This window comes from Microcebus murinus, chromosome 1 (genome assembly GCF_040939455.1).
Source record: "Microcebus murinus isolate Inina chromosome 1, M.murinus_Inina_mat1.0, whole genome shotgun sequence".
Lineage (NCBI taxonomy): Eukaryota > Metazoa > Chordata > Mammalia > Primates > Cheirogaleidae > Microcebus > Microcebus murinus.
Genome location: NC_134104.1, coordinates 153,222,407 through 153,248,354, shown reverse-complemented (window position 1 = coordinate 153,248,354; position 25,948 = coordinate 153,222,407). Strand labels below are relative to the sequence as shown.

At 50.9% G+C, this 25,948-nt stretch overlaps 1 protein-coding gene across 3 annotated transcripts in view; it reads left to right on the top strand.

The window, feature by feature from the left end:
* Positions 1-25,777, top strand: part of SCAP (SREBF chaperone) — a 70,141-nt gene extending 44,364 nt beyond the window's left edge. Inside the window, exons 3-23 of one of the 3 annotated variants that reach the window (XM_020280307.2) lie at positions 1,983-2,112; positions 11,470-11,627; positions 12,477-12,697; positions 12,885-12,990; positions 13,616-13,788; positions 14,189-14,315; positions 15,772-15,884; positions 17,018-17,112; positions 18,480-18,578; positions 18,741-18,959; positions 19,684-20,060; positions 20,544-20,732; positions 20,810-21,011; positions 21,095-21,210; positions 21,304-21,826; positions 21,902-21,987; positions 24,387-24,469; positions 24,566-24,732; positions 24,868-24,948; positions 25,068-25,274; positions 25,367-25,777. In XM_020280307.2, the coding sequence (XP_020135896.2) occupies positions 1,983-2,112; positions 11,470-11,627; positions 12,477-12,697; positions 12,885-12,990; positions 13,616-13,788; positions 14,189-14,315; positions 15,772-15,884; positions 17,018-17,112; positions 18,480-18,578; positions 18,741-18,959; positions 19,684-20,060; positions 20,544-20,732; positions 20,810-21,011; positions 21,095-21,210; positions 21,304-21,826; positions 21,902-21,987; positions 24,387-24,469; positions 24,566-24,732; positions 24,868-24,948; positions 25,068-25,274; positions 25,367-25,612 (3,718 nt within the window). In that variant the 3' untranslated portion in view covers positions 25,613-25,777. Of the gene's footprint in view, positions 1-1,982; positions 2,113-2,693; positions 2,841-11,469; positions 11,628-12,476; positions 12,698-12,884; positions 12,991-13,615; positions 13,789-14,188; positions 14,316-15,771; positions 15,885-17,017; positions 17,113-18,479; positions 18,579-18,740; positions 18,960-19,683; positions 20,061-20,543; positions 20,733-20,809; positions 21,012-21,094; positions 21,211-21,300; positions 21,827-21,901; positions 21,988-24,386; positions 24,470-24,565; positions 24,733-24,867; positions 24,949-25,067; positions 25,275-25,366 lie in introns of those variants that run through there. The other 2 variants (XM_076007141.1, XM_076007148.1) reach the window with 2 other exon arrangements.
* Positions 25,778-25,948: the final 171 nt, after the last annotated feature.

Genomic DNA, 25,948 nt, shown 5'->3' with positions numbered 1-25,948 from the left:
CCTTGATAAGCAGAGGTGGCTCCGGAAGGGGACGACTCCTGGGGCTAAGGTGAGCACTGGATTGATAACTGGATGACCACCAGGCCTCAGGTGGCTGGTGATGGACAGGCACAAATTGGGAGTGTGAAGATTGGATTGGCAGGAATTGGCCTGGGAAGTCTATCGCCTGGGGCATCATGGGCTGTGAATTGCTGTAAGTCAAGTCAAGTCTTTTCTTGCTTGGGATTCTGCTGTTTGTCTCAGTCTCCTCCCATTCCCTCTTGCTTATCCCCCTCCAGTGTGCTTTCCTAACCACCGCCCGCCCCAGCTAGAATGTAAATTTTAGGGGAGCAGTGATCTTGTCTGTCTTGTTCACTTCTGGGTCTTGCACAATGTTTGGCCTGGAGTTGATGTTTAAATATTTGTTGAATGAAGGACTACTGAGAAAAACCACCAGGCTACTGGTGGCTGGTTATTGGTAGCATCACCCCCAGAACTGGACAGATAAGAAAGCATTTCCAAAAAGGGAGACGGAGGTGGGAGAAGCAAACCCTACTTAGATCCCTCTGCCAATGGAATTTCATCTTGGCTGTGTGTCCTCCTCAGGTTGATTGTGTTTGATACTGTAGGGTGATATTTCAGGGAAAATGTCAAGGTGTAGTGCCTTTTGTGACTCAGCATTAGCAAGTTTTCATCTTTCCCAAAGATACTTTTATGTTGTAGTAGTCCCAGGTACAATTTGGGTTTTTTGCCTTTTTTTTTTTTTTTTTTTTTGAGACAGAGTCTCGCTTTGTTGCCCAGGCTAGAGTGAGTGCCGTGGCGTCAGCCTAGCTCACAGCAACCTCAAACTCCTGGGCTCAAGCGATCCCACTGCCTCAGCCTCCCAAGTAGCTGGGACTACAGGCATGTGCCACCATGCCCGGCTAATTTTTTAATTTTTTCTATATATGTTAGTTGGCCAATTAATTTCTTTCTATTTAGAGTAGAGACGGGGTCTTGCTCTTGCTCAGGCTGGTTTCGAACTCCTAACCTTGAGCAATCCGCCCACCTCAGCCTCCCAGAGTGCTAGGATTACGGGGCGTGAGCCACCGCGCCCAGCCTGCCTTTTTTTTTTTCTTTTTTTTTTTGAGACAGGGTCTAATTCTTTTTACCCAGGCTGGAGCACAGTGGCACAGTTGTAGACCACTGTAGCCTCTAGCTCCTGGGCTCAAGTGTTCCTCCCACCTTAGCCTCCCTAGCAGCTGAGATTACAGGCACATACCACCATGCCCAGCTTCATGGTCTTTTTAAATGGAACATTTGCTCAGCCATCAGAGTTGGAACCCTTTTGGATTTTTATAGTTTCCTCCCAGTTTTTAAATCCTTGTCTTAATCCTAACTTGACAAGAAGTTTTTTATGTTTCATTTTCAGCATCTTGCCTTTCTTGTAAGCTTTTTTTTTTTTTTTTTTTTTTTTTTTTTTTGAGACAGAGTCTCGCTTTGTTGTCCAGGCTAGAGTGAGTGAGTGCCATGGCGTCAGCCTAGCTCACAGCAACCTCAAACTCCTGGGCTCCAGCAATCCTTCTGCCTCAGCCTCCCGAGTAGCTGGGACTACAGGCATGTGCCACCATGCCCGGCTAATTTTTTATATATATATCAGTTGGCCAATTAATTTCTTTCTATTTATAGTAGAGACGGGGTCTCGCTCTTGCTCAGGCTGGTTTTGAACTCCTGACCTTGAGCAATCCGCCCGCCTCGGCCTCCCAGAGAGCTAGGATTACAGGCGTGAGCCACCGCGCCCGGCCTCTTGTAAGCTTTATATGACTAAAATACGTTTGAAAAATTCATCTAGATGACTTCTTTCAGGTCTGAAATTTTATGATTCTAATATTTTGTACATTTGTACAGTCTTCCTAGCAGAGAGAACTTAGTTGCAACTACAGTGGTTCTTATGTCACTCCTATCTCAGAGAAGACTCTGCCCCTCTAATGTCCTAACTCTTCTCTCCTTTTTGTTCATCCCAGCTACCCACTGCTGAAGCTCCCCTTGCCAGGAACAGGACCTGTGGAATTCACGACTCCTGTGAAGGATTACTTGCCCCCGCCCGTGGACTCTGACCGCAAACACGGAGAGCCTAATGAGCAGCCGGAGTGGGTAGGTGCTCAGCATGTTCCTGAGGAGAGCACAAGGGTTAGGTGGACATTGGCTGAAGCAGGTTTTTGAGAGTGAGAGGGAGGGTGGTTAGCTTCTGATCTGTGAATTCATGTACTTGAACAGCTTTACAAAGGCACCAGAAATATTTAGTTATGCATTTATTGAATAACCTTTACTGAAAGGAAACACTAAATGATGCAATAACAGTGTGGCTTTTCTGGAAAAACTGGGATCTGCAGTTGTCCTAGCTGTGGCCAGCTGGGCTTGGATTCATACCTCGGGCTGCTCACATACCATGTGCAGGTGCAGGGCAGTGTCCTGGCAGACAGGCCATCTCCTCCATGCCCCTGAGCAGTCAGGAGAACATCTGAGTATCCCTAGAGTGTGCTGCCATCAGAGTGCCAACACTATCTAGTGTTTGCTGTATATACCTAATTTTTTCAGATCCATTAGGTCCCATCTTATCCTCACAATCAAGTCAGATAAAAAGTGCAGGGTTTTGATTTTTTTTTTTTTACAGATAAGGAAGCTAGAGTCCAGAGTGATTACATGGCTCAGGTACTCAGTTTACAAGGAGTCAACACAGGAGTAGAACCCTAGGTCTCCTGACCATAGCCCACTGCTTCTGGACCATACTGTTCTTGGTTGACTGCCTCTCTGGGGGAGCACCGATATAAATGAGAAAAAAGTCTCCAGTTGAGGGGCTCAGGCATGGGACTCTACTCACTGTAAGTCTGCCCTCATGATTTGGAACTCCTACAAGCTTGTTAGCTCCTCTCACCTTTTACCTGCCAGGTAATAGACAAAGTGCCCTTCCTTCATGTATTATGCTTTGGCCCCTGGGTTGGTACTGGACTTGCAGAGTCTGTTGTTGAGGAGGAAAATCAAAGCCCAGGGAATAGAGCTCATCTCCTACTTTCTGTCTGACAGTGATAACACATTCCTTCCTGTTTCCTTTTTGGCTAATGTAGTAGCCTGATAACTTGTTATGAAATTGACTCTGCTGTTGCTGAAATAGAGACTGGAAAGATAGGTGTGTGTTACAACTATGCATGGTGTCAGTGGAAGTGCATGAATCTGGCGTCATGGGGCTGTGCCTATGAAGGTCAGAGGGCACATAGTCTGATGCTGGCAGAAACCAGTTCTTTAGCTTCATGTCCCAGCTTGGTTGTTGGCTCACTGTGGGACCTTCTTGGTTAAATTAACTTTTACCTTTAACCTCCTAAAGCAGTCTTACTATATAAGGGAAGTAATGGTTCGCAGATCCCAACAAGATAGCCTGTATTCGTGGATGTTTCTTGACTAGTAGAGTTCAGTGGGCCTGGTGGTGTGGAATAGATGTTTAATGATAAGGCTATAAGGAAGTTGGTTTGTTCATGAGCTCTTTGAACTTCCTTAGTGCTCTTCATCGGCTTGCGACGATGACATTTAGTGGGCGTGCAGAATAACTTGAGGGCTCAGGAATCAGAGGATTGTCCGTTTTATCTCTTTCTGATTGGAGCCCCCATCCCCTGGAGAATTGAGAAAGAGACTCAGGCCTCAGGGCAGTCACCTGGTGTCTTGCAGCTCAGTGGTCAGTTATCTCACCTCCACTGACTGTCCATGATAAAAATACAGGCCAGCAGTACTTGGAGTGGTGAGGACTGTTTTAGTTTTGAGGAACAGAAAGTCAACCCAAATAGACTAAGTGAAAAGGGAACTTTTTGGCTCATGTGACTCATAGCCTGGGGCAGGGCTGACTTCAGCATAATGTGGTTTGTGCCTCAAAAGGAGTCCATCTCTTGGCTTTGTCCTCCCTGGGTCAACTGCACCCTTGGTCTTCCTGATAGCAGCTCTGGCAGCTTCAGCCCCATGTTTTTGCAACATCCAATCCAGTGGAGGCTGAGAGGGATCTCAGCTGGCCCTGAATGGGTTTATTTGCCTATCCCCATCCCATGCTTTGTGGCCAGGGGTAGGTGCTTCATCGTTGACTTCCCCTAGTTGCCATCACCTGGCTGAGATGAGAGAGGATGGTGTCCTAAGGAAAGTTAGGGGGCTGGGGCACTGGGCAGCACACTGCAGGCACTTACTCTCCACACCAAAGAACCAAAACTTCCTTCAGCGCTTCACTCATTCCTCTGTTGAACGCTTGTGTTGCACGTCATGTCTGTGGTGTGCCTAGCAGGATGATGTGGGGTACAGATAGAGGCTCACTGTCCTTGAGGAGATCTCACTCTGGTTGGGAAGGGAAGACAAAGATTTTTAAAGTTTAAAATAAGTATATGTCAAAGACACATAAGGACCAATTGAAAGAGCTTCCAATGGTCATTGCTAGAGCAGTTTTTGCAATAAAATAAACCAGTATTGAATTATAACCCAAAGTATAAAATAAATACCCATGAGCCCATCCTGAGTCTATAAGATTGAATAAATAAATGGGCAACAATAGACAAATATCCTGGGCAAAAAAGTTCTAAATAATATATGTAGCTACTCTTCCCTCAGGGAGGTGAAACATAATTCCCCACTCTTTTATTTTTATTTTCATTTTTTTATATATGTTTTTTCTTTTTTTAATATATTTTAATTTTTAAAAATTCATTTTTTTTTGTTTGTTTATTATTTTTATTCTCTCTTTTTTTCTTTATTACAAGTTAGGAGTTGATATTTATATGTATTTTTAAGAGAGAGGGTCTCATTCTGTTGCCCAGGCTGGAGTGCAATGGCATAAGCTCACTACAGCCTCAAACTCCTGGGCTCAAGCAATCCCTCTGCCTCAGCCCTCAAGTAGCTGGGACTATAGGTGTGCATCACCACACCCAGCTAATTTTTCTATTTTTTGTATAGAGGGGGTCTCGCTGTTACTTAGGCTGGTCTCGAATTCTTCTCAAGCTATCCTTCTGCCTCAGCCTCCCAAAGTGCGGAGATTACAGGTGTAAACCATCGCACCTGGCCTCCCCACTCCTTAAGTATGGACTGTGCTTTGTGACTTCCTTCTAGAGAAAACAGTATGGAGGAGGGAAAAACTTTACAGTAGAGAAACCTGACATACTTCCTCAGTATAGTGATCAGGATTAACATCAACAATGATAAATCCTGTTGATAGCATGTACTTTTTTTTTTTTTTTTTTTTTTGAGACAGAGTCTCGCTTTGTTGCCCAGGCTAGAGTGAGTGCCGTGGCGTCAGCCTAGCTCACAGCAACCTCAAACTCCTGGGCTCGAGCGATCCTTCTGTCTCAGCCTCCCGAGTAGCTGGGACTACAGGCATGCGCCACCATGCCCGGCTAATTTTTTATATATATATCAGTTGGCCAATTAGTTTCTTTCTATTTATAGTAGAGACGGGGTCTCGCTCTTGCTCAGGCTGGTTTTGAACTCCTGACCTTGAGCAATCCGCCCGCCTCGGCCTCCCAGAGAGCTAGGATTACAGGCGTGAGCCACCGCGCCCGGCCTAGCATGTACTCTTGATATGTGAAGAGGACACTTTACCTCTGTAATCTTCCTCCCCCAGACCCCAGTCTAATCGTGAATAAAACATCAGACAAATTCCATTTGAGGGATGCCCTACAAAATACCTGACCAGGATTCCTTAAAACTATCAAGATTAGCAAAAATAAGGAAAAGCTGAGAAACTGTCACAAGCTAAGAGAAGCCTCAGGAGACACAGCAGCTAAACGTAATGTGGCACCCTGGGTGGGATGCGGGAAAAGAAAGAGGACTTTAGTCAAAACTAAGGAAATCTGAATACACTTTGGACTTTGGTTTTTGGAAAGAAGACTACAGAGATGAAGTGTCATTGTTTTCATATCCCTTGGCCTCCTAAATTATTATTTTTTCAATTTCCATACATTAAGAATTGGTCTTTGTTCTGTAGAGTTCTTCGTATTGTCAGTTCTTTGGTTTTTAAAAAGCCATTCTAATCGATATATAGAGAGATCTCATTGTGATTTTTTTTTTTTTTTGGTTTTATTTTTTTATTTTTTTCCTTTTTTTTTTTATTTCAGCATATTATGGGGGTACAGATTTTAAGGTTTCAATAAATGCCCATTTCCCCCCCTCCCCCCAAAAGTCTGAGTCTCCATCATGACCATCCCCTAGATGGTGTGCATCTCACTCATTATGTATGTATATACCCACCCCCTCCCCCTCCCACCTGCCCAATACCCTATTACTGTAGTACCTATGTGTCCACTTAGGTGCTACTCAGTTAATACCAGTTTGCTGGAGAATATATCTGGTGCTTGTTTTTCCATTCTTGGGATACTTCACTTAGTAGTATGGGTTCCAGCTCTAACCAGGAAAATATAAGATGTGCTATATCACCATTGTTTCTTAGAGCTGAATAGTACTCCATGGTATACCATATACCACATTTTATTAATCCATTCTTGGATTGATGGGCACTTGGGCTGTTTCCACAGCCTTGCAATTATGAATTGTGCTGCTATAAACATTCGAGTGCAGGTGTCTTTTTTGTAGAGTGTCACTGGATCATTTGGGTAGATGCCCAGCAATGGGATTGCTGGATCAAATGGTAGATTCACTTGTATCGCTTTAAGGTATCTCCATATTGCTTTCCACAGAGGTTGAACTAGTTTGCAGTCCCACCAGCAGTGTAGGAGTGTTCCTCTCTCTCCGCAACCACACCAGCATTTATTGTTTGTCATTGTGATTTTAATTTTCATTTCCCAAATGACTAGTGGCCTCACTGTATTTGCCTAACTTCCTTTGTGTAGTTTGTTCAAATGTTGTGCCTATTTTGTATTGTGTTGTTTTGGTTTCTTTTCACTGAAACCAGTTGTGGATCTTTCTATATGCTGGAGGTGGCTTTCTTTTTATATAGCCCTCCTGCCTTTTTGCTGAGGTGCTTCTCTACAATGGGATGCTGGCTGCACCCTGCACATGTATGTGTCCTCCAGAAAGGACTCTGATCCATCCTGCCAGATCTTTGTGCTTGAGTTAGGTCTAGCCTGTGTTGGAGTCTCTGTGATCATTGGCTTCATGGCCACTTTTAAAGAAGGGCAGTTATCTCTGGATAGAGGGATGTTTTTAGCAGAGGAAGTAAAGAGCAAAGCAGAAACAGAGACTTTTCATTTCCTAGCTGTGCAAGTCACTTAACACCTTTGTGCCTTAGTTTCTGCATTCATAAAACAGGGATGTTAATTATACCTATTAATACATCATATGTTGTCATCCTGTCATTAAGTGAAAGAATGCAAGGGCTTAACGCAGTGCCTGGCCTATCATTTGTATCCAACAAATGTTCATGGCTATCACCATTGTCATTACTATCATTGCTCAAGTCTGGCTGACCAAGCAGAGAGGAGGAGGGGGAGGAGGAAGTTTCATGTGCTTGGACTGCCCTGTGGTGTGCACCAGGCGTGCACTCCTTTAGGCTTTACCCTCAGTTCAGTGTCACTTTCTCCAGGAAGCCTTCCTCAGCTCTCTTGCAGCTATAACTCCTGCTTCTCTGTGCTCTATCTTGCAACCCTGTTGAAGTCCTGTTTCGTTCAAATTTATGTACTCCAATGTTTTACACATAATAGAAGTTCAAGAAAGGTTTCTTGTTGGATAAAGAAATAGCTTAACTTATTTAGGAGACAGTAAATCTGCCATTTTTCTTGGAGGTACATGATAAGGTAGGTGGGCCCAAGTTGAATCCTGGGCTATGGAGTTTAAACTTCAGTTCTGTAGGCAGTAGGAAGCCATTCCCTTAGAGCAATGGCACAATGAAAAAGGTGTGCTAAAAAGATCAATCTTTTTTTTTTTTTTTTTTTTTTTTTTGAGATAAGAGTCTGGCTATGTTGCCTGGGCTACAGTGTGTGGCGTCAGCCTAGCTCACAGCAACCTCAAACTCCTGGGCTCAAGCAATCCTGCTGCCTCAGCCTTCCAAGTAGCTGGGACTACAGGCATGTGCCACTATGCCCAGCTAATTTTTTCTGTTTTTAATTGTTTGCCTGATTTCTTTCTATTTTTTAGTAGAGGCGGGGTCTTGCTCTTGCTCAGCTGTTCTAGAACTCCTGACCTCAAGTGATCCTCCTGCCTCAGCCTCCCAGAGTGTTAAGATTATAGGTGTGAGCCACCACGCCTGGCCTAAAAAGATCTTTTTTTTTTTCAGGATATTATGAGGGTACAAACATTTTGGTTACATTTTATGTCTTTGCCTCACCCTAGTGAGGGTTAGAGGCATGCCCTTCCCCTCTACAATGCTCACTGTGTCCTTTAGTTTTGAGGTTTACCCCTGCCAACCCCCTAATCCCTGGAGGATATTACTACCATGTGAGCACCATAGTGTTAATCAGTCAGTACCAGTTTGATGGTGAGTGCCAGTGGAGCCTATTCTTCCGATCTTGTGATACCTCACTTCAGATAATGGGCTCAAGCTCAATCCAGGAGAATGTAAGAGGTGCTAGATCACTGTCGTTTCTTATAATTGAGTAATATTCCATTGTATACATATACCAAATTTTAATAATCCACTCATGAATTGACGGGCACTTGGGTTGTTTCCACATCCTTGCAATAGTGAATTGTGCTGCCATAAACATTCGGGTACAGATGTCTTTATTATAGAATATCTTTTGCTCTTTTGGGTAAATGCCTAATAGTGCTACTGCTGGAAAAGATCAATCTTATTGAACTTAGAGAAGCTTGGAGACTGAGATGACTGTGCCTGGGATGCCAACTCTAGTTTTTGTAGTTTTAAGGGATAATAGAAACGTTATAACTAATATATTTTCAACTAGACACTTCACTGGATGGTTCACATGCATTGTTTTGTTTGGTTCTCACAGTGATCTGGTGAGGTCTGAAATTTTATTCCTTCTTCCCTTAGTAAGTAAGGGACTAAGGCTTGGGGAGCATAGAGACCCTTGTCAAGGCATATAGCTGGGGAGTGGTGGAACTAGAACCTGGATCCAGGTGGGTCTCCTGAGTCTGCTCTTCTCACCACATACCCTTGCCCACCATGGCTAGAAGATGAGGGTCAGAAGCCTTTTTCTCCGGAAGAGCTGAGGGACAGGAGTCCTGTATATCATGTTCTGAAGGGAGTCCCTGGGTATGTCAGGGTAAAGATAAAATACTTGGAGCTCTAGGTTTCTGTATTTAAATATAAAGGAAGGAAAAAAATATATATATATGTATTATTTTTTTTCAGAGAGAGTCTCACTCTGTTGCCCCGCCCGGCTAGAGTGCCGTGGCATCAGCCTAGCTCACAGCAACCTCAAACTCCTGGCCTCAAGCAATCCTCCTGCCTCAGCCTCCCAAGTAGCTGGGATTACAGGCATGTGCCACCATGCCCGGCTAATTTTTTCTATATATTTTTAGTTGTCCAGCTAATTTCTTTCTATTTTTAGTAGAGCCGGTCTCGCTCTTGCTCAAGCTGGTTTCGAACTCCTGACCTTGAGCGATCCTCCTGCCTGTAATCCCAGAGTGCTAGGATTACAGGCATTGAGCCACTGTCCTGGCCAAAAGTAGGGATTATATTTTTTAAAAGCCTGAGGTCTTCAGCACTGGCCTGGCTCCCCTAGACCAGCTCATTATGGAAACCTGAACTTCACACCCTATTGGACAAGTCCACAGAGGTGGCTGGGCTTGTTCCATACAGAGATCCAAGGCTAGCATTGCAGTATTTGTGGTGGCTGCCTGAGACTGGACACAGGGTTTCGAAGAATCTCTGGGCAGGGACCTCATGTTATGAATACCACTGGCCTGGGAGTACCCAGGACCTCATCTCCTCTCCCTTGCTGCTTGTACTGGGTGTTTCCTTCCGTGTCTTGTTCTCACATTGTTCAAAACTACCCAGGAAGGTTGGCTGTAGAGGAAAAAATGGGCTTGGGAATTGTGCAGCCCTGGGTTTTAATCTCGCCTCTGCTGCCTATCAGCTGTGTGACCTTGGACACATCACTTTATCTCTCTTTAGCTCAGGGTCTCTCACTATAATAGAGCTGTCAGCCAAGGCTTTGGTCATCTCTAAGGTCAACTGGGGAGGTTCTGCTTCCAAGCTCACTCTATTGGCTGGCTGCCAGCAGGTTCCTTGCAGCGTGTTGGACCAAGGGCCTCAGTTCCTCATGGGGTGTTGGCTAAAGGCTCCCTCAGTTCCTTGCCACATAGGCCTTTACAGAGCAGCTCACAGTGTGGTGGCCAGTTTCATCAGCATGGTGACTCCAAAAGAAGCGAGCCAGTGGGGAGGAGGAGTCATAGTCTCTTGTAATCTAATCTCAAAAGTGACATTGCTCAGTAGAACCTGCCATCAGCCAGTCTCTACTTAACATTCAAGTGAGAAACCAACATGGAAGTGTGGCACTCTAGTAAGGGTTGGAAGAAGAATAAGGGCTTTGGCTGTATTCTGTTTGTTGGACACAGTTCACTAGGTCCAGCCCACCCTTAAGGAGATGGGATTACACAAGGCATGAGCACCAGGAGGTGCAGATTATTGGGGATCCTGTTAGAAGGCTGCCTACCATAGCCTCCATCTAGTTAGGAGCTCTTCTTTGCCTAGTGGCATCTAAACTCACTAGCCCTTATTCTTCCTCCAACCCTTACTAGAGTGCCACATTTCCATGTTGGTTTCTCACTAGAGATTGGTTGATGGCAGGTTCTACTGAGAAAAGTGTGTGATGTTCAATGAGAAGACCTGGGTTTGAGTCCTCGTGCCACCTGCCTAGAGCGTGAAACCCTAGGCAAGCACGATGCCTGTGCCTCTCCTTGCTTCCCATAGGGCTGTTGCAGTCAAAATGATGTGCCCGACTGTTTATTGCTAATATTTCTGTTAATCTATGCAGATGCTGTTCAGTATACCTGTGTGTATACACATGTGAATATGGGGTGAATATACATCTTCATGATGCTGCAGGGTGAATGTTGTTAGCCCTTTCTCACAGTGAGGAAATTGAAATTCAGAGAACTCAAAAGTGTTTCTAAGCCATACATTTGGAGAGCTGGCATTTAAAACTGGGTGTTTTGATCTTCGAAAACCACTGCCCTGTTGCAAATGGCAAAACTTGGATCAGTAAGACAGGCGACATCCTTTTGGGAGCTTATGGACTGTTACCCATTGAACAGACATGTTCCATAAAGGGCTACATAGTAAATATTTTAGGTTTTATGGTCCAGACCATCTCTGTCACAACCACTAAACTCTGCTGTGGTAGCGTGACAGCATCCATAGACACTAGGAATGGAATGACATGGCTGTGCTCCAGTTAACCTGGATTTAGAAAAGTGGGTACTGGGCCATGGTTTAGCCTGTGGGTCGTAGGTTGCCCGCTCCCGGTCCCACAGTGCTTTGCTAGTAGATGCCCGGTGATGAATTGGACCCATGTTTCTTCCTTTTATGCTGAACTGACCTTTCTGCTCCCTCCCCCATTTCTTCTGCAGTATGTGGGTGCCCCAGTGGCTTATATCCAACAGATATTTGTGAAGTCCTCTGTGTTTCCCTGGCACAAGAACCTCCTGGCAGTAGATGTGTTCCGCTCACCTCTGTCCCGGGCATTCCAACTGGTGGAAGAGATCCGGAACCACGTGCTGAGAGACAGGTACTGCTCCCAGGGAACTCCAGCCTCTCTGAATCCCGTCCTCAGGGTAACTCCAGTGAGCCCGCCAGCTCTGTAGAAATAGAGCAAGCAAAAAGAATGGAGGGTGAACCAGCCTTGAGTTTCTCAGCATCCTTGTGGGTCCACTGTGGCTACATTTCTGCCTGGACCTGTGCAGGTGGCACAAATGGAGCCCTGGGCTTCGTTCTTATGTCTCAGAGTAAGCGTCCACTGGGCTGCCTCTGTGACATGCTGACTGAGAACTGGATGGCTCGTGATCCAGATGGCTTCCTGTCTATGGGTTTCAAGATGTGAATGTAACGGTGGCGGCTCTGCTGACAAGGAGCAAACTATACCTGGGGATACCTTCTGAAGCCCCAGCCTAGGTTGTGGCCCCAGCCTAGGTTGTGCCCCCAGCCCATCGGTAGGTCTTTGGATTATGCTGGCTTTATGGGCTGCGTCACTGCCAGGTTTTAGTTAGCTAAAAGTATTGACAGACAATTGGTGAACTGAATGAAGCCCCTAGTTTTCACCCCGTTCCCACTCACCCACTGAATTGGCCAAGGTGTTTTAGTGGGTAGGGCTATGCATGCTCACACCTGCCTCGCCTCAGAGGTGATGGACTTCTGTATTCCAGATGCACTTTGAAGGTCAGACAGCCATGTGGTTAGGTTATTGACCCCCTGGAAGTACTTTTCCCCACTGCCCTAATCATCAGGCTCTTTGGAGATACTAGGGTACAAATACGGAGCATTGAAGAACTCGATGACAGAGGGTTCCCCCCCCGTAAGTGCAGTGGGTCTGCCCTGTGGAGGCAGACACAACAGGTGCCTTGTCCTGTCTCCTACACAGCTCTGGGACCAGGAGCCTGGAGGAGGTGTGCCTGCAGGTAACTGACCTGCTGCCAGGCCTCAGAAAGCTCCGGAACTTACTCCCAGAACATGGATGCCTACTGCTATCCCCCGGGAACTTCTGGCAGAATGATCGGGAACGCTTCCATGCTGATCCTGACATCATTAGGACCATCCACCAGCATGAGCCTAAAACCCTGCAGACTTCAGCCACACTCAAAGGTAGCCTGAGCTCAGCTTCACTGAGGACCTGCAAGGGTGCGGGTCACTCACCATCTCTTCTTTGATGGATGCTCGGGCAGATCAGGGTCTACCCCTTGTTTCCAAGGGTGAAGGTGAAGAAGGGGTTCTTGGTGGCTCTGCAGTGGCTGTCGTTTCTTTGTCAGTACCTGCTGGTTTCTACCCTCAGACCTGCTGTTTGGTGTTCCTGGGAAGTACAGCGGGGTGAGCCTCTACACCAGGAAGAGGACGGTCTCATACACCATTACCCTGGTCTTCCAGCGCTACCATGCCAAGTAAGGCTTACAGTGCCCTGGTTCCTGACTGGTCTGTGGGGTGACATGAGGCTTTGAGTGGTACCCGTTCTCAGTGCCCCCTGGGAACTTACAGAACTCCAGGCTTCCTGTTGCAATGCTTATATCTTTTAGATTAAAGGATGCTGTCTGCTACATTTAAATGCGAATGACCTGACAGCTGGTTAAGTGTAAGGGACTAAAAGCAGGGCTGGCAGTTTCAGTGTTCTGGCACGGACCTCCTCCGGTCCCTCTTGAGCCTAGGGCAGGTGTCCCTTGCTGATTACCACTGAGCCCCATGTGGCCTGAGTTCTTCCCAGTGGAGCCCTACAGGCAGCTCCCCATGTTGGCGAGGGCATTTGAAGTGCTTCTGTTGGAGTAGTTTAATAGGTCGGGAAAGTTTAATAGGTCTGAGAAAGGAGCAGGGGAGCTCCTGAGACAATTTTTCCACATTTGTAATTCTTCCAATGCCCCTGGAGACTATAGAGAAGCTTAGACACCACCGAGAAGTTCCCTCCCAACACAGGGGGAGGAGGGAGGCCCCGATGGACCCTCCTTCCAGGGACTGTCTTTGCCCCTGAACCAAGAGGGACACTCCTTCTGTCCCCCCACTCTGTTCCATGACCAGGTTCCTGAGTAGCCTGCGTGCCCGTCTGATGCTTCTGCATCCCAGCCCCAACTGCAGCCTTCGGGCGGAGAGCCTGGTGCACGTGCACTTCAAGGAGGAGATTGGTATCGCCGAACTCATCCCCCTTGTGACCACCTACATCATCTTGTTTGCCTACATCTACTTCTCCACACGTAGGTCCATGGCAGGGAGGCTGGGGGATTTCTCTAAGCTAAACGGGCATTTCTACATCACTTGCTTCCCTGCCCCTGCAGGTGGCTTGGGGCAGAGATATAGAACATGCCTAGTAGTCACCAAAGCCAGGGCGTCATCCCCCAGCAGAGTCTCAGGGGCCTGAGTGGGTCCAGGGCTCTTCTCACTTCTTAGGAAAAACCCTTCCTGGGTTAGTGAAAGGTGTACTGTGTCCATAGACTAGGAAGCATTCCTGGTTGTTCCTTTCTTTGGTTAAACCAGGAGCTTTACCGTCCTCAATTGTCGGAGTAAACTCTACTTCCAGGAGGTCAGTTAAGAAGGGCCTGTGTGGCCCAGGGGCTGGGGGCGGTGCTACCCTGATGTGCCCTCTCTGCTCTCCAGGCAAGATCGACATGGTCAAGTCCAAGTGGGGGTTGGCCCTGGCCGCCGTGGTCACAGTGCTCAGCTCACTGCTCATGTCTGTGGGGCTCTGCACACTCTTCGGCCTGACGCCCACCCTCAATGGCGGGTAGGTCTCCAGTGGGCTCCACTGGGCCACGGGTGGGCCCTCAGGCCAGAGAGCACATCTGGGCACTTGGCCTTCTCTGGACTGGATGCTTGCTGTTACCCCATGTCTTCACATTGTTAGTTTTGACATTTAAGAGGTACATCTTCTTCCTCTTTAAGTTATCTGACCTTGTATTCATACATATGTGTGTGTATATAGTATATATATATATATATGTTTATACATATAGGTGTGTGTCTATATGTACACACATGTATCTGTGCTTATTGTGAGGGTGTGTCTAGGGGGTGTATGTATAAGTGTGTTTAGTGTGTGTGTATGAATGTGTATTGCTTATGTGGATATGTATGTGTGTATGTTTATGCATCATACATACACATGCACACTGCTTCCTAATGACTTGAGCCACAGAGTGTGAGATAGAGAAGGTACATTTTTTTCTTTTTCACTATTAGAATATTGGAATGCCTAATAAAATAGGTCATTTTAGAGTAAGCTTTTTGAAAGATATGTGCACATTATAATTTATCACCTTTTCCACTAATGTTTACTTTCCCCTGGCCCTTACTTTCCCCCTCTCTGAATCTTAGACTAGAAGCTCTTCCCTGGGTTTCTCCTCAGGCTTTGCTGTCCTTGGCTCTGGCTAGGCCCTGCCTGCCTGTATGTCAGTGGTCACAAACCAGCTGGCCTGTCTCCCACCTTGGCTCATCAGGCTGGTTGTAGGAAAAGTGACTTTGTGTTTTGTTTCTGTTCGTTTCCCTGCTCATGGAACACCTGTTCCTTTCCTGAACCTGATAGTGTTGAACACCGCCCCTCCCCCCATACAGTCTGCTGTACTCTTCCGAGAGCCCTCACTTTCTTTGCCTCCACCGCAGAGATCCTAGCGAGCTATTACTCGCTGGCGTTCCTTGTGCATAGACTTCTCTCTCAGTCTGTTACTAGTAGTGCGGGACAGTGGGCTCAGATAGCTAGCATAGTTTTCCCTAGGAGTAGTTGCTCTTCTCCACACACAACTTGTCAACCAAGGTGAGTGAGTAGAGCTTTAGTGTGGTTTCATCCCCTTCCATTTAGCTGTGAGGCTTGGCCTGGAGTTACTCGTATGGGTCTTGGCAGCAGCTGTTTCCTCCAGCCAGCAGAGTCTGGTGTGGGAAGGGCCAGGAGATGTGAGGTCTGGCGGTGGGGCAGCGGAGCTCTCCGTAGGGGCCTCTTCCAACCCTTCTCCTGTGCTGCTTGGATGGTTGCTGGCCCCTTGGCAAGGCTTTGGAGCCCTGAAAGCTGAGAGATGTGTAGACACAGCCCCTATTGGTTGAGGAGGCGGGGAGGGTTTCTGCCTTGTGCTTGTGGGAGTCAGTCAGCGGCCTCCGCTATAGGCTGGAAACCCCACAACCTCCCCGGGGGCTCAAGCCTGTTGGGAACCTGCCACAACGTTGTCCCTTGCCTTCTTCTCTGTCCCCAGAGAGATTTTCCCCTACCTTGTGGTGGTTATTGGGTTAGAGAACGTACTGGTGCTCACCAAGTCGGTGGTTTCCACCCCAGTGGACCTCGAGGTGAAACTGCGGATCGCCCAAGGTAACACAGTGGGAGAGGGGTGAAGGGGGTGCAATAGGGCCTGGGAGGGACCTGTTCCTCTTACTGCTGTGCTCCCTGAGGAAACAGGGAGACCCCAAAACCTCTGTTGTCCTGGTGGCCTCCAGCGTAATATGCAGTGGGCCATTAGGCCCTGGCAGCTTGTTAGCATGTGCCCTAAGCAACCAGGGGGTCGTTGGACTGGACTGAGTCTTGGTTCATGTGTCAATAAGAAAGCAAACTGGACTCTGCTGTGGGGCTCCTGTCTGGTGGTGGCTTTCTGTCCGGGAAGTTCAGCGTCTAGTGTTTTCTCTTCCTGCCTCACTCCAGCACACTAGGCCTAGGGCCCTGGGGCTGGTCAGTCAGAGGTGCTGCTTCCATAGCTGCCAGAAAAGCCCTCTCTGGCCTCACTGGTAGGAGCTAGGGATCTGGGGCTCTGGGGAAAGTGAGAAAAGAGAGAACCTAGCCCTGGAGGCCTGGTTTCTTGAGCCTCTTCCTCCTCACCCCATGTCTGTGAGGAAGGGGGCTGGAGGCAGGCTTTTCATTCATTCAGCAAACCTTTGTGAGCTTCTCTGATAGGCCAGGTCCTGCGCTGGACGTAGAGTTATGAAAAGCTGAGCTGAAATGGTCTCTGCCCACTAGGAGGCCAGAGCCTTATACCTGCGACAGTGTGACTGCTTGAGGCCAAGGGGCTCACCATGGGGAGGGACTTGAGTAAGAATGCAAGCTAGCTCTCTCATCCCTTGAGCCATTCTGCCACATGGCTGGTGGGCACACTGTTTTGCTGGCCCCCGCAGCCTAGACAAGAACAGCATGTGGAGGTTGGATCTGGTTAGAGTGGGTGCCTCTTGGCTTTCCTCTTGGGTTTTCTCACCTCCATATCCTGCTTCACTGTTCTGATGGTTATAGCTCTCCTCTATACCCTTCAAGCCTCGAAAGCGCCTGTTCTCCATAGCTGCTCTTCGGTGGTGGCAGCACCTTGGATCCTGAGGGTTGGGGCACTTGGGTGGAATGGCTGCCTCGGAGGGCTGGGCACCCTCCTCATGCCTACCATTTTGAGAACATGAGGTTGTGTGCAGACACATGGTAGAAAGAGGTCGTGTGTTACTCCCATGCCCTGTTGTTGCTGTGTGCAGGCCTAAGCAGCGAGAGCTGGTCCATCATGAAGAACATGGCTACAGAGCTAGGCATCATCCTTATTGGCTACTTCACCCTAGTGCCTGCCATCCAGGTAAGGCCCCAACGCCTGCTGCTTGGCTGAGTATGGAACCAACTGCTGTGCTCCCCAGCTGTGGGCAGGTATATCCCTCCTCTACACAGGCACCCTTGCCTATGCGACGGGACCTCCTGGCATGCCTGGCTCAGAAGTATCAGTAAATGCTGGCTGGGTTCCAGGATTGACCACCTAGCCAGGCTGGCACTGCCTTAGGCCCTGTCCTCTTTCCCATTCAGCCCAGTGGCAGGAGGAGGCTGTGTGGGCTTGGCAGAGACTGGAGGCTGCCTGTTCAGTTCCAGCCAGGCCTGGTTTCCCATTTCTCAGGGAGAAATGCCATGGGGCCCCTGAACTGATCCCTCCTGTCTTTCCTCCCTTGGGCCTGGCCTGTAGCTGAGCCTCCAGACACATGGCCTGGCCTGGCCTGTGGGAGGGCTACCACCCATTGCCAGAGTGGCCCCTGCTCTTGGCAAAGTGCCCTTGCTAAGCTGAGGGGCTGTGAACTGTGGAGGTGGCCCTGCACTGAGTTGGAAGCCCAGACTGTTGCTGACCATTCCAAGAGGAGTTGCAAGAAGGGGAGGATGCCGTCATCTCGTCCTCTGCCCTCCCCCCCCCTCCCAGCCCCCCGGGCTGGCAGGCCTGCAGAGGGTGGGGATGAGCAGACAGCAGAAGGACTCCAGGGTTTTCCTCCTGGGAAAGGAGCAGTATCTGCAGGACTGGTACAGTCTTGGGACATTAGAGCTCACATGACTGCAGTATGCTATACCCATCATTACCCCAGAGTAGCAACTGTGGTGATGTGCCAGAGGTCTCAACGGTGGGGGAGGAAAGCTGAAACCTCAGAAAATTCCATCTCTTGACAGGGCTTGGGGAGCAGAGATCACGCTTTCTGTCAGGGCAGGATTAATCCCTCCTGCCCTCTCTTTCCCCTCATTGGTCCGATGCAGTGGCTGGCCAGAAACCTTGCCGAGAGCCCCCAGATTGGGTCAGGCAGGGCCTCTGGCTAGGTTGGTGGTACACGAGCAGGGCCAGGGCCTCCGTGGAGGAGGACTTTTTGAGGAGGAGGCTGGTGGGTCTTAGAAGTTTCCAAGGTGGATCAGGCCTCTCACCCCTCTAGGGGAACCGGAATATTCCAGGAGAGCACCTACCCTTCAGCCTTCTCTGGAAGAAGGTGTGAGGGGTCTCTGCTGCTCCCTGGTGGGGATGGGGTGAGCTGCTGGTGCTGTCCGTGGCTACTCCCAGATTCAGGAGAATGACCAGGATCTCTTTCCTTTATCTCTGCTGTGCCCTGCCTGCCACTGCCCTGTAGATTCTGAGGTGCTGCAGCCTTCTCTAGGGCTCAGGACCAGGAGGTCATGGTGCCTTGCCATGTGCTCTAATTCCAGGAGTTTTGTCTCTTCGCCGTCGTGGGCCTGGTGTCTGACTTCTTCCTTCAGATGCTGTTTTTCACCACTGTCCTGTCCATTGACATTCGCCGGATGGAGGTAGGAGTGGGCTGAGCCCTGCCCTGCCCACCCTCCTCCTCAGCCCTGGCCGTGCTCAGGGAACCTCTGGGTGAGAGGGGTACAGACATTGGGTGGGGCAGTGGTCCCATGCAGGCAGCCTCTGGACAGCAGACTCAGGCCCTGATCACTGCACCCCAACAGCTAGCGGACCTGAACAAGCGTCTGCCCCCTGAGGCCTGCCTGCCCCCAGTCAAGCCAGTAGGGCGGCCAGCACGCTACGAGAGGCAGCTGGCTATAAGGCCGTCCACGCCCCACACCATCACGCTGCAACCGTCTTCCTTCCGAAACCTGCGGCTCCCCAAGAGGCTGCGTGTCATCTACTTCCTGGCCCGCACCCGCCTGGCACAGCGCCTCATCATGGTACCTGCCACCCCTTCCCTCCTTCTGGAGGGCCAGCAATCAAGTTCCCTCATGCTGTTGTACTTTGCCTTGAAGGAGGAGGGAGGGGGTACCACCTTGAAGCCTGGCTTTGGGAAACTGCCCATCATGCCCTCCCTGCTCAGACCCCAGTGGTTTCTGAGAAGACAAGCTTTTCTGTGGGGGAAGCAGCTCCAGGGTCATCAGGCAGAGGAGCTATCATCTCCCAGGACAGGAGCCTGCTAGACTGGGGCACTCTGGGATGGAACCACCTGTGGCAACACATGTCCCTGGGTCAGGGTTCGTCGGCTGCTACATAGTGGGCAGGCATCAGAACATGTTGGATACCGTCAGTCACCAGCTGAGCCGCAGTGCTGGGCAGCAGTGCCCCTCCTGGGGAGTTGAACTGAGAAGGGAAGGAGGCTGAGGCTTTCTGGGGAGTAGGACCTCTGGGGTTTCTGGAGCAGGGCAGGCAGCTGGCCCTCTGGCCATGCTCACCATGGGAATGGTGCAGCTTTCTGGGTCTAGCTGTGGTGGAAGTTAGGGGTGGGTACGTCAAGCCTAAAGGTGTCCCAGTGCATTTCTAGGCAGGGCAACTCAACCCCTGACCATGCAAAGGGAACCAGGCCCCTCCCATGGCAGGTGTTGGCAGGAGGGTTTGAGGGCCTGAGGTCCCAGTGCTGCCTCCTCCCAGGGGCCCCACTAAGCACTCGATGCTCTACTGCAGGCTGGCACTGTTGTCTGGATTGGCATCCTGGTATACACAGACCCAGCAGGGCTGCGCACCTACCTCGCTGCCCAGGTGACGGAACAGAGCCCGCTGGGTGAGGGTGCCCTGGCTCCTATGCCTGTGCCTAGTGGTGTGCTGCCTGCCAGCCACCCGGACCCTGCCTTCTCCATCTTCCCCCCTGATGCCCCCAAACTGCCTGAGAACCAGACATCGCCAGGCGAGCCTCCTGAGCACTGGGGTCTGGCAGAGGGTGTCCATGACAGCCCAGTCCCAGAGGTAACCTGGGGCCCTGAGGATGAGGAACTTTGGAGGAAATTATCCTTCCGCCACTGGCCGACACTCTTCAGCTACTACAATATCACACTGGCCAAGAGGTGAGTTGGGCCATGCCAGCTGCCACTTCCTTACTTGCTGTCAGCTCACCATCCCCTTTCCCCTTACCATGGGGGATCCACTGGTTTGAATTCTCCATTTTATCTCAAATAATTAAAACAACTTCTAATGTTGTGAGGTAGGAACTGGTGCTGCAAGCAGCCACAGCTCAAGTGAGTGGCCCTGCCTCTGAGGAGTCACAGGTTGCTGCCAGCCCCTTGGCAGAACGAGATCCACTCTGTGCCTGGCGGGGTGAGGGAGCTAGCCTGCACAGCCAGGTGCTGGTATCTGCGACAGAGCAAGGTTGGGGTGCCAGAGCTGGGCTGGGAAGGGCCTATCTGTGTCCCTAATCCGTATGCTGGAAGAACTACCTGGGGAGAGCAGCCGGACTCTAGTAGATTGAACTGAGTCCCATGTGAAGAGTAGGGAAGGTACTGGGGCTGTGGGGCAGCGTCCTTGCTAAGGCCGCTACTGCCCGGACCCAGGTACATCAGCCTGCTGCCTGTCATCCCGGTGACGCTCCGCCTGAACCCGAGGGAGGCCCTGGAGGGGCGGCACCCTCAGGACCGCCGCAGTGCATGGCCCCCACCGGGGCCGCTGCCCGATGGGCGCTGGGAGGCTGGGCCCAAGGGCCCAGGCGGGGCCCAGGCGCACGGAGACGTCACGCTGTACAAGTAAGGGCGGTGCAGGAGGGCCGGGGGGAGGGGAGATGGAGTAGGGGACGCACCTCACTGCGCTCCCGCCCGCGCAGGGTGGCAGCGCTTGGCCTGGCCGCGGGCATCGTCCTTGTGCTGCTGCTGCTCTGCCTCTACCGCGTCCTCTGCCCGCGCAACTACGGGCAGCCCGGCGGCGTATCCGGCCGGCGGAGGCGCGGGGAGTTGCCCTGCGACGACTACGGCTACACGCCGCCCGAGACGGAGATCGTGCCGCTGGTGCTGCGCGGGCACCTCATGGTGAGGGCGGGCTGAGGGCGTGGTAGGGCGCGCCGGGGAGGGCCGGGAACCTGGCCGGCGCCAACCCGCGTCCGCTCCCGCAGGACATCGAGTGCCTGGCCAGCGACGGCATGCTGCTGGTGAGCTGCTGCCTGGCGGGCCACGTGTGTGTGTGGGATGCGCAGACCGGGGACTGTCTCACGCGTATCCCGCGCCCAAGGTAGGTGCATCTGTGCAGCCCTTGCCGCTCCTTGTCCCCCCGTACTCCCGTAACCCGTGTGCCCTCAACCCTTCTCACCTGGCCCTCCAGCAGGCAGCGCCGGGACAGTGGTGTTGGCAGTGTGTTTGAGGCTCAGGAGAGCTGGGAGCGGCTGTCAGACAACGGGAAGGCTGTCCCAGAGGAGCCTGTGGACAGCCCTCTGCTGCGACACCGTCCACGGGGCCCTCTGCCGCCTTCCCTATTCCGGGACCAGCCAGACCTCTCCTGCCTAATCGACACCAGCTTCTCAACGCAGCTACCACCCTCGGAGCCAGCTCAGCCGGAGCCCCGGCACCGGGCAGGCTGCAGCCACGCTGCTCAGGACTCCCGGGGCTACGACTTCAGCCGCCTGGTACAGCGGGTGTACCAGGAGGAGGGGCTGGCTGCCGCCCACATGCCGACTCTGCGCCCGCCCTCGCCTGGGCCACCGCTGCCCCAGGTCCTTGAGGATGAAGGCGGCTCTCCCGAGAAGGGCTCCCCTTCCCTTGCCTGGGGCCCCAGCACAGATGGTTCCATCTGGAGCTTGGAGCTGCAGGGCAACCTCATTGTGGTGGGACGGAGCAGCGGCCGGCTGGAGGTAGGCAGAGGGGTTGTGCACACGGGGCTTGTGGGCCTTCACTGTGGGGAGGTGCTCCAGCCTCTGGTCTTGCAGGTGTGGGACGCCATCGAGGGTGTGCTGTGTTGCAGCAGCGAGGAAGTCTCCTCAGGCATCACAGCCCTTGTCTTCCTGGACAAAAGGTGAGAGCCCAGTGTTGCCTGGCTCAGCTCCATGTCCCCAGCCTTTTGTGGCCATGCCACATTCTGAGGCTCGAGTCCTGGCTCCCTTCTACTGGTGTATGACTTGACTTCCTTCTTGGTGTCTAGCCCCACACCTGAGAGCAGAGACTAGTCTACTTGGACAGGAGGGGTGACAACTAAATGAGTTACAGGGGCTGGGAATGGTGGCTCACATCTGTAGTCCCAGCTACATGGGAGGCTGAGGCAGGAGGATTGGTTGAGCCCAGGAGTTTGAGGTTACAATGGGCTATGACACCACTGTACTCTAGCTGGGCGACAGAGTGAGACCGTCTTGAATGAATGAATGAATGAATGAATGATAAGGTGTGAAGTACTTGAACTAAGACCTGGGGCCAGGTGCGGTGGCTCGCGCCTGTAATCCTAGCACTCTGGGAGGCCAAGGCAGGTGCGTTGCTTGAGGTCAAGAGTTCGAAACCAGCCTAAACAAGAGCGAGACCCTCATCTCTACTGTAAATAGAAATTAATTGGCCAACTAATATGTATAGAAAAAATTAGGCGGGCATGGTGGCACATGCCTGTAGTCCCAGCTACTCGAGAGGCTGAGGCAGCAGGATTGCTTGAGCCCAGGAATTTGAGGTTGCTGTGAGCTAGGCTGATGCCATGGCACTCACTCTAGCCTAGGCAACAAAGCAAGACACTATCTCAAAAAAGAAATAAGGCCTGGGAGACATGGTGTGCCCCCAGGGCTCTTAACCACTGGAACAACAGGGACTGATTTCTCACCCTTCTGAAGTCAGTTTCTCTTACTAGCTTATCGATACTGACCATTGTGGGTATCTTGGTTACACATTCAGTTACATTTAAAAATGCATTTTTCAGAAGAACTTTCTGGTTAAAACCTTTCTTTTTGGCCAGGCGTGGTGGGTCACGCCTGTAATCCTAGCACTCTGGGAGGTTGAGGCAGGAGGATCACTTGAGGTCAGGGGTTCGAGACCAGACCCAGCAAGAGCGGAAGACCCCATCTTTACTAAAACTAGAAATCAGCAGGACAACTAAAAATAGAAAAAATTAGCGAGTCATGGTGTTGCGCGCCTGTAGTCCCAGCTACTCACTCGGGAGGCTGAGGCAGGAGGATTACTTGAGCCCAGGAGTTTGAGGTTGCTGTGACCTAGGTGATGCCATGGCTCTCTTTAGCCTGGGGAACAGAGTGAGACTCTGTCTCAATTAAGCACCCCCCCCCCAAATCCTTCAATTTCCTTGGTGGTTTTGCACTGTTCTCATCTTTCCCTTGTTCTGTTGCACTTGTCCCTCCTCAGCATGCCTCTTGGCTGTGGATGTTCCCAGGGCTCTGTCTCACACACACTTCCTTGGGGGGGGGGGTCTTCACCCATGACCACAGGTGCCTTCTGTTGAATGTCTTGATCTGCCTGTCTTATGTTGGCTCTTCAAGGGTCTCTAATTGTCGGTGGCACTACCATCTAAGCTAGAGCTGGAGCCTTTTTGTTGTTTTGGCTGGAGGATATCTCTTGCCCTTAGCTCTCTCGATTCCTGCCACCACTAGGATTCTTATACAAGCCACTATCCTACTCTCCAGCCTAGCCAAATTCATCAGGTCCCTCTGTGTTGGAAATTCTCCCTTGCTGCTTGTTTTTAACTTTAGAGAAAGCCCAGATGGCTCAGCCTGATACTCAAAGTTTCTGCTGTCATAGTCTCTTCTCACTCTCACCGTTCTTACACACTGGTTCCCCAGGTTTGCTGTGGGCCCTTTAAATTCAGGGGCAGAGGTTGCAGACATGTGTTGCCTTTTGCTGGAATTTTGAACTCTACTTGGAGACTTTGGAACCATTGGGCAAACATGCCCATTCTCCTTGTCAGCCTGTGCCCAGGAATTTTGGGGAGGAAAGAAAATCCTTATTTCTTTGTGGAGTGCCATGGCATCAGCCTAGCTCACAGCAACCTCAAAATCCTGGGCTCAAGCAATCCTTCTGCCTCAGCCTCCCAAGTAGCTGGGACTACAGGCATGTGCCGCCATGCCCAGCTAATTTTTTCTATACATATTCATTGGCCAATTAATTTCTTTCTATTTATAGTAGAGACAGGGTCTCGCTCTTGCTCAGGCTGGTTTTGAACTCCTGACCTCAAGCACTCCACCCGCCTTGACCTCCCAGAGTGCTAGGATTACAGTTGTGAGCCACCACGCCCGGCCTGTACTGGGTTTTGATGTACAACCATACATGACATTCATTAGGCACCACCTTATACACATTAGCTCATTGAACCCACATAACCACTTTCCAAATGCCCAGCAGAGCTGAGCCTGTCGTGTGCTGATGTGCCCAGCCCTCAGACGGGGGATTCGAAGGGACCATCCTGGCAACTGCTCTGCTCTTCTCTTCCAGGATTGTGGCTGCACGACTGAACGGTTCCCTCGATTTCTTCTCCTTGGAGACCCATACTGCCCTTAGTCCCCTGCAGTTTAGAGGTCAGAGGGGTGGGCAGGTGTCTGCACGTGGGTGGGGTGCAGGGGAGCCTGCCCAGTGCCTTCTCAGAGATCTCTCACTTGGCCTTTTGTCCTCAGGGACCCCAGGGCGGGGCAGTTCCCCTGCATCTCCTGTGTACAGCAGCAGTGACACAGTGGCCTGTCACCTGACCCACACAGTACCCTGTGCACACCAAAAACCCATCACAGCCCTGAAAGCTGCTGCTGGGCGCCTAGTGACTGGGAGTCAAGACCACACACTGAGAGTGGGTATTTTCTCATTATTGGGTGCTGGGATGGCCTGGCACAGGGGAGCTTTATGGGTCAGTCAGGGAGAGGCTGGGCCAAAGTACAACCTGGAAAATCCCAGAGACCAGAACCTCATGCTCATCCTTGTCCAGGTATTCCGTCTGGAGGACTCGTGCTGCCTCTTCACTTTGCAAGGCCACTCAGGGGCCATCACGACTGTGTATATTGACCAGGTGAGGGGCCTGTGGGGTGTCTCCTGGGAGCTGGCCCCCACTCGTCAGGGCACGCGAACACTCTTGTTGACAAAGATATTTCACCACAATGACCCTGCTCCCCTGGCGTGTTCCCCCAGACCATGGTGCTGGCCAGTGGAGGACAAGATGGGGCCATATGCCTGTGGGATGTGCTCACCGGCAGCCGGGTCAGCCACATGTTTGCTCACCGTGGGGATGTCACCTCCCTCACCTGTACCACCTCCTGTGTCATCAGCAGTGGCCTGGATGACCTCATCAGCATCTGGGACCGCAGCACAGGCATCAAATTTTACTCCATTCAGCAGGTAGGCGGGTGGGGGTGAGGGGATGGAATCAGGGTTCTTGGTGTTTCAGGGAAGGACTCAAGATACTGAGCTTGTCATATCCTTGCTTCCAGGACCTGGGCTGTGGTGCAAGCTTGGGTGTCATCTCAGACAACCTACTGGTGACTGGTGGCCAGGGCTGTGTCTCCTTCTGGGACCTAAACTACGGGGACCTGTTACAGACAGTCTACTTGGGGAAGAACAGTGAGGCCCAGCCTGCCCGCCAGATCCTGGTGCTGGACAATGCTGCCATTGTCTGCAACTTTGGCAGTGAGCTCAGCCTGGTGTATGTGCCCTCCGTGCTGGAGAAGCTGGACTGAAGGTGGGCAGCAGCTGAGATGCCCTTGGCTGTCTGCACGGCAGGGGCTGTGTGGGGCCAATGCACCGGACCTAGACTGGGGGAAGGAGCCAAGTGTCTTCTGGCAGCTGCTTCTGAACTGTTCTCCCTTCTGACTGTAATAATATTAAAAAAAATTTTTTTTAAATCGTATCTGCCAGGAGCCTTGTGTCTTCCCCTGGCATTTTTCCTGTGTCATCTAAATACTCCCTCCCTGTGCCTACCTAGATCTTTTTCAAGTGTACAGCAGGGGAGGGCTGGCAAGCCAGAACTGGGTGTAGAAAGTGAGGGTAGCCCCACCTTTGCTCAGTTTGGTACT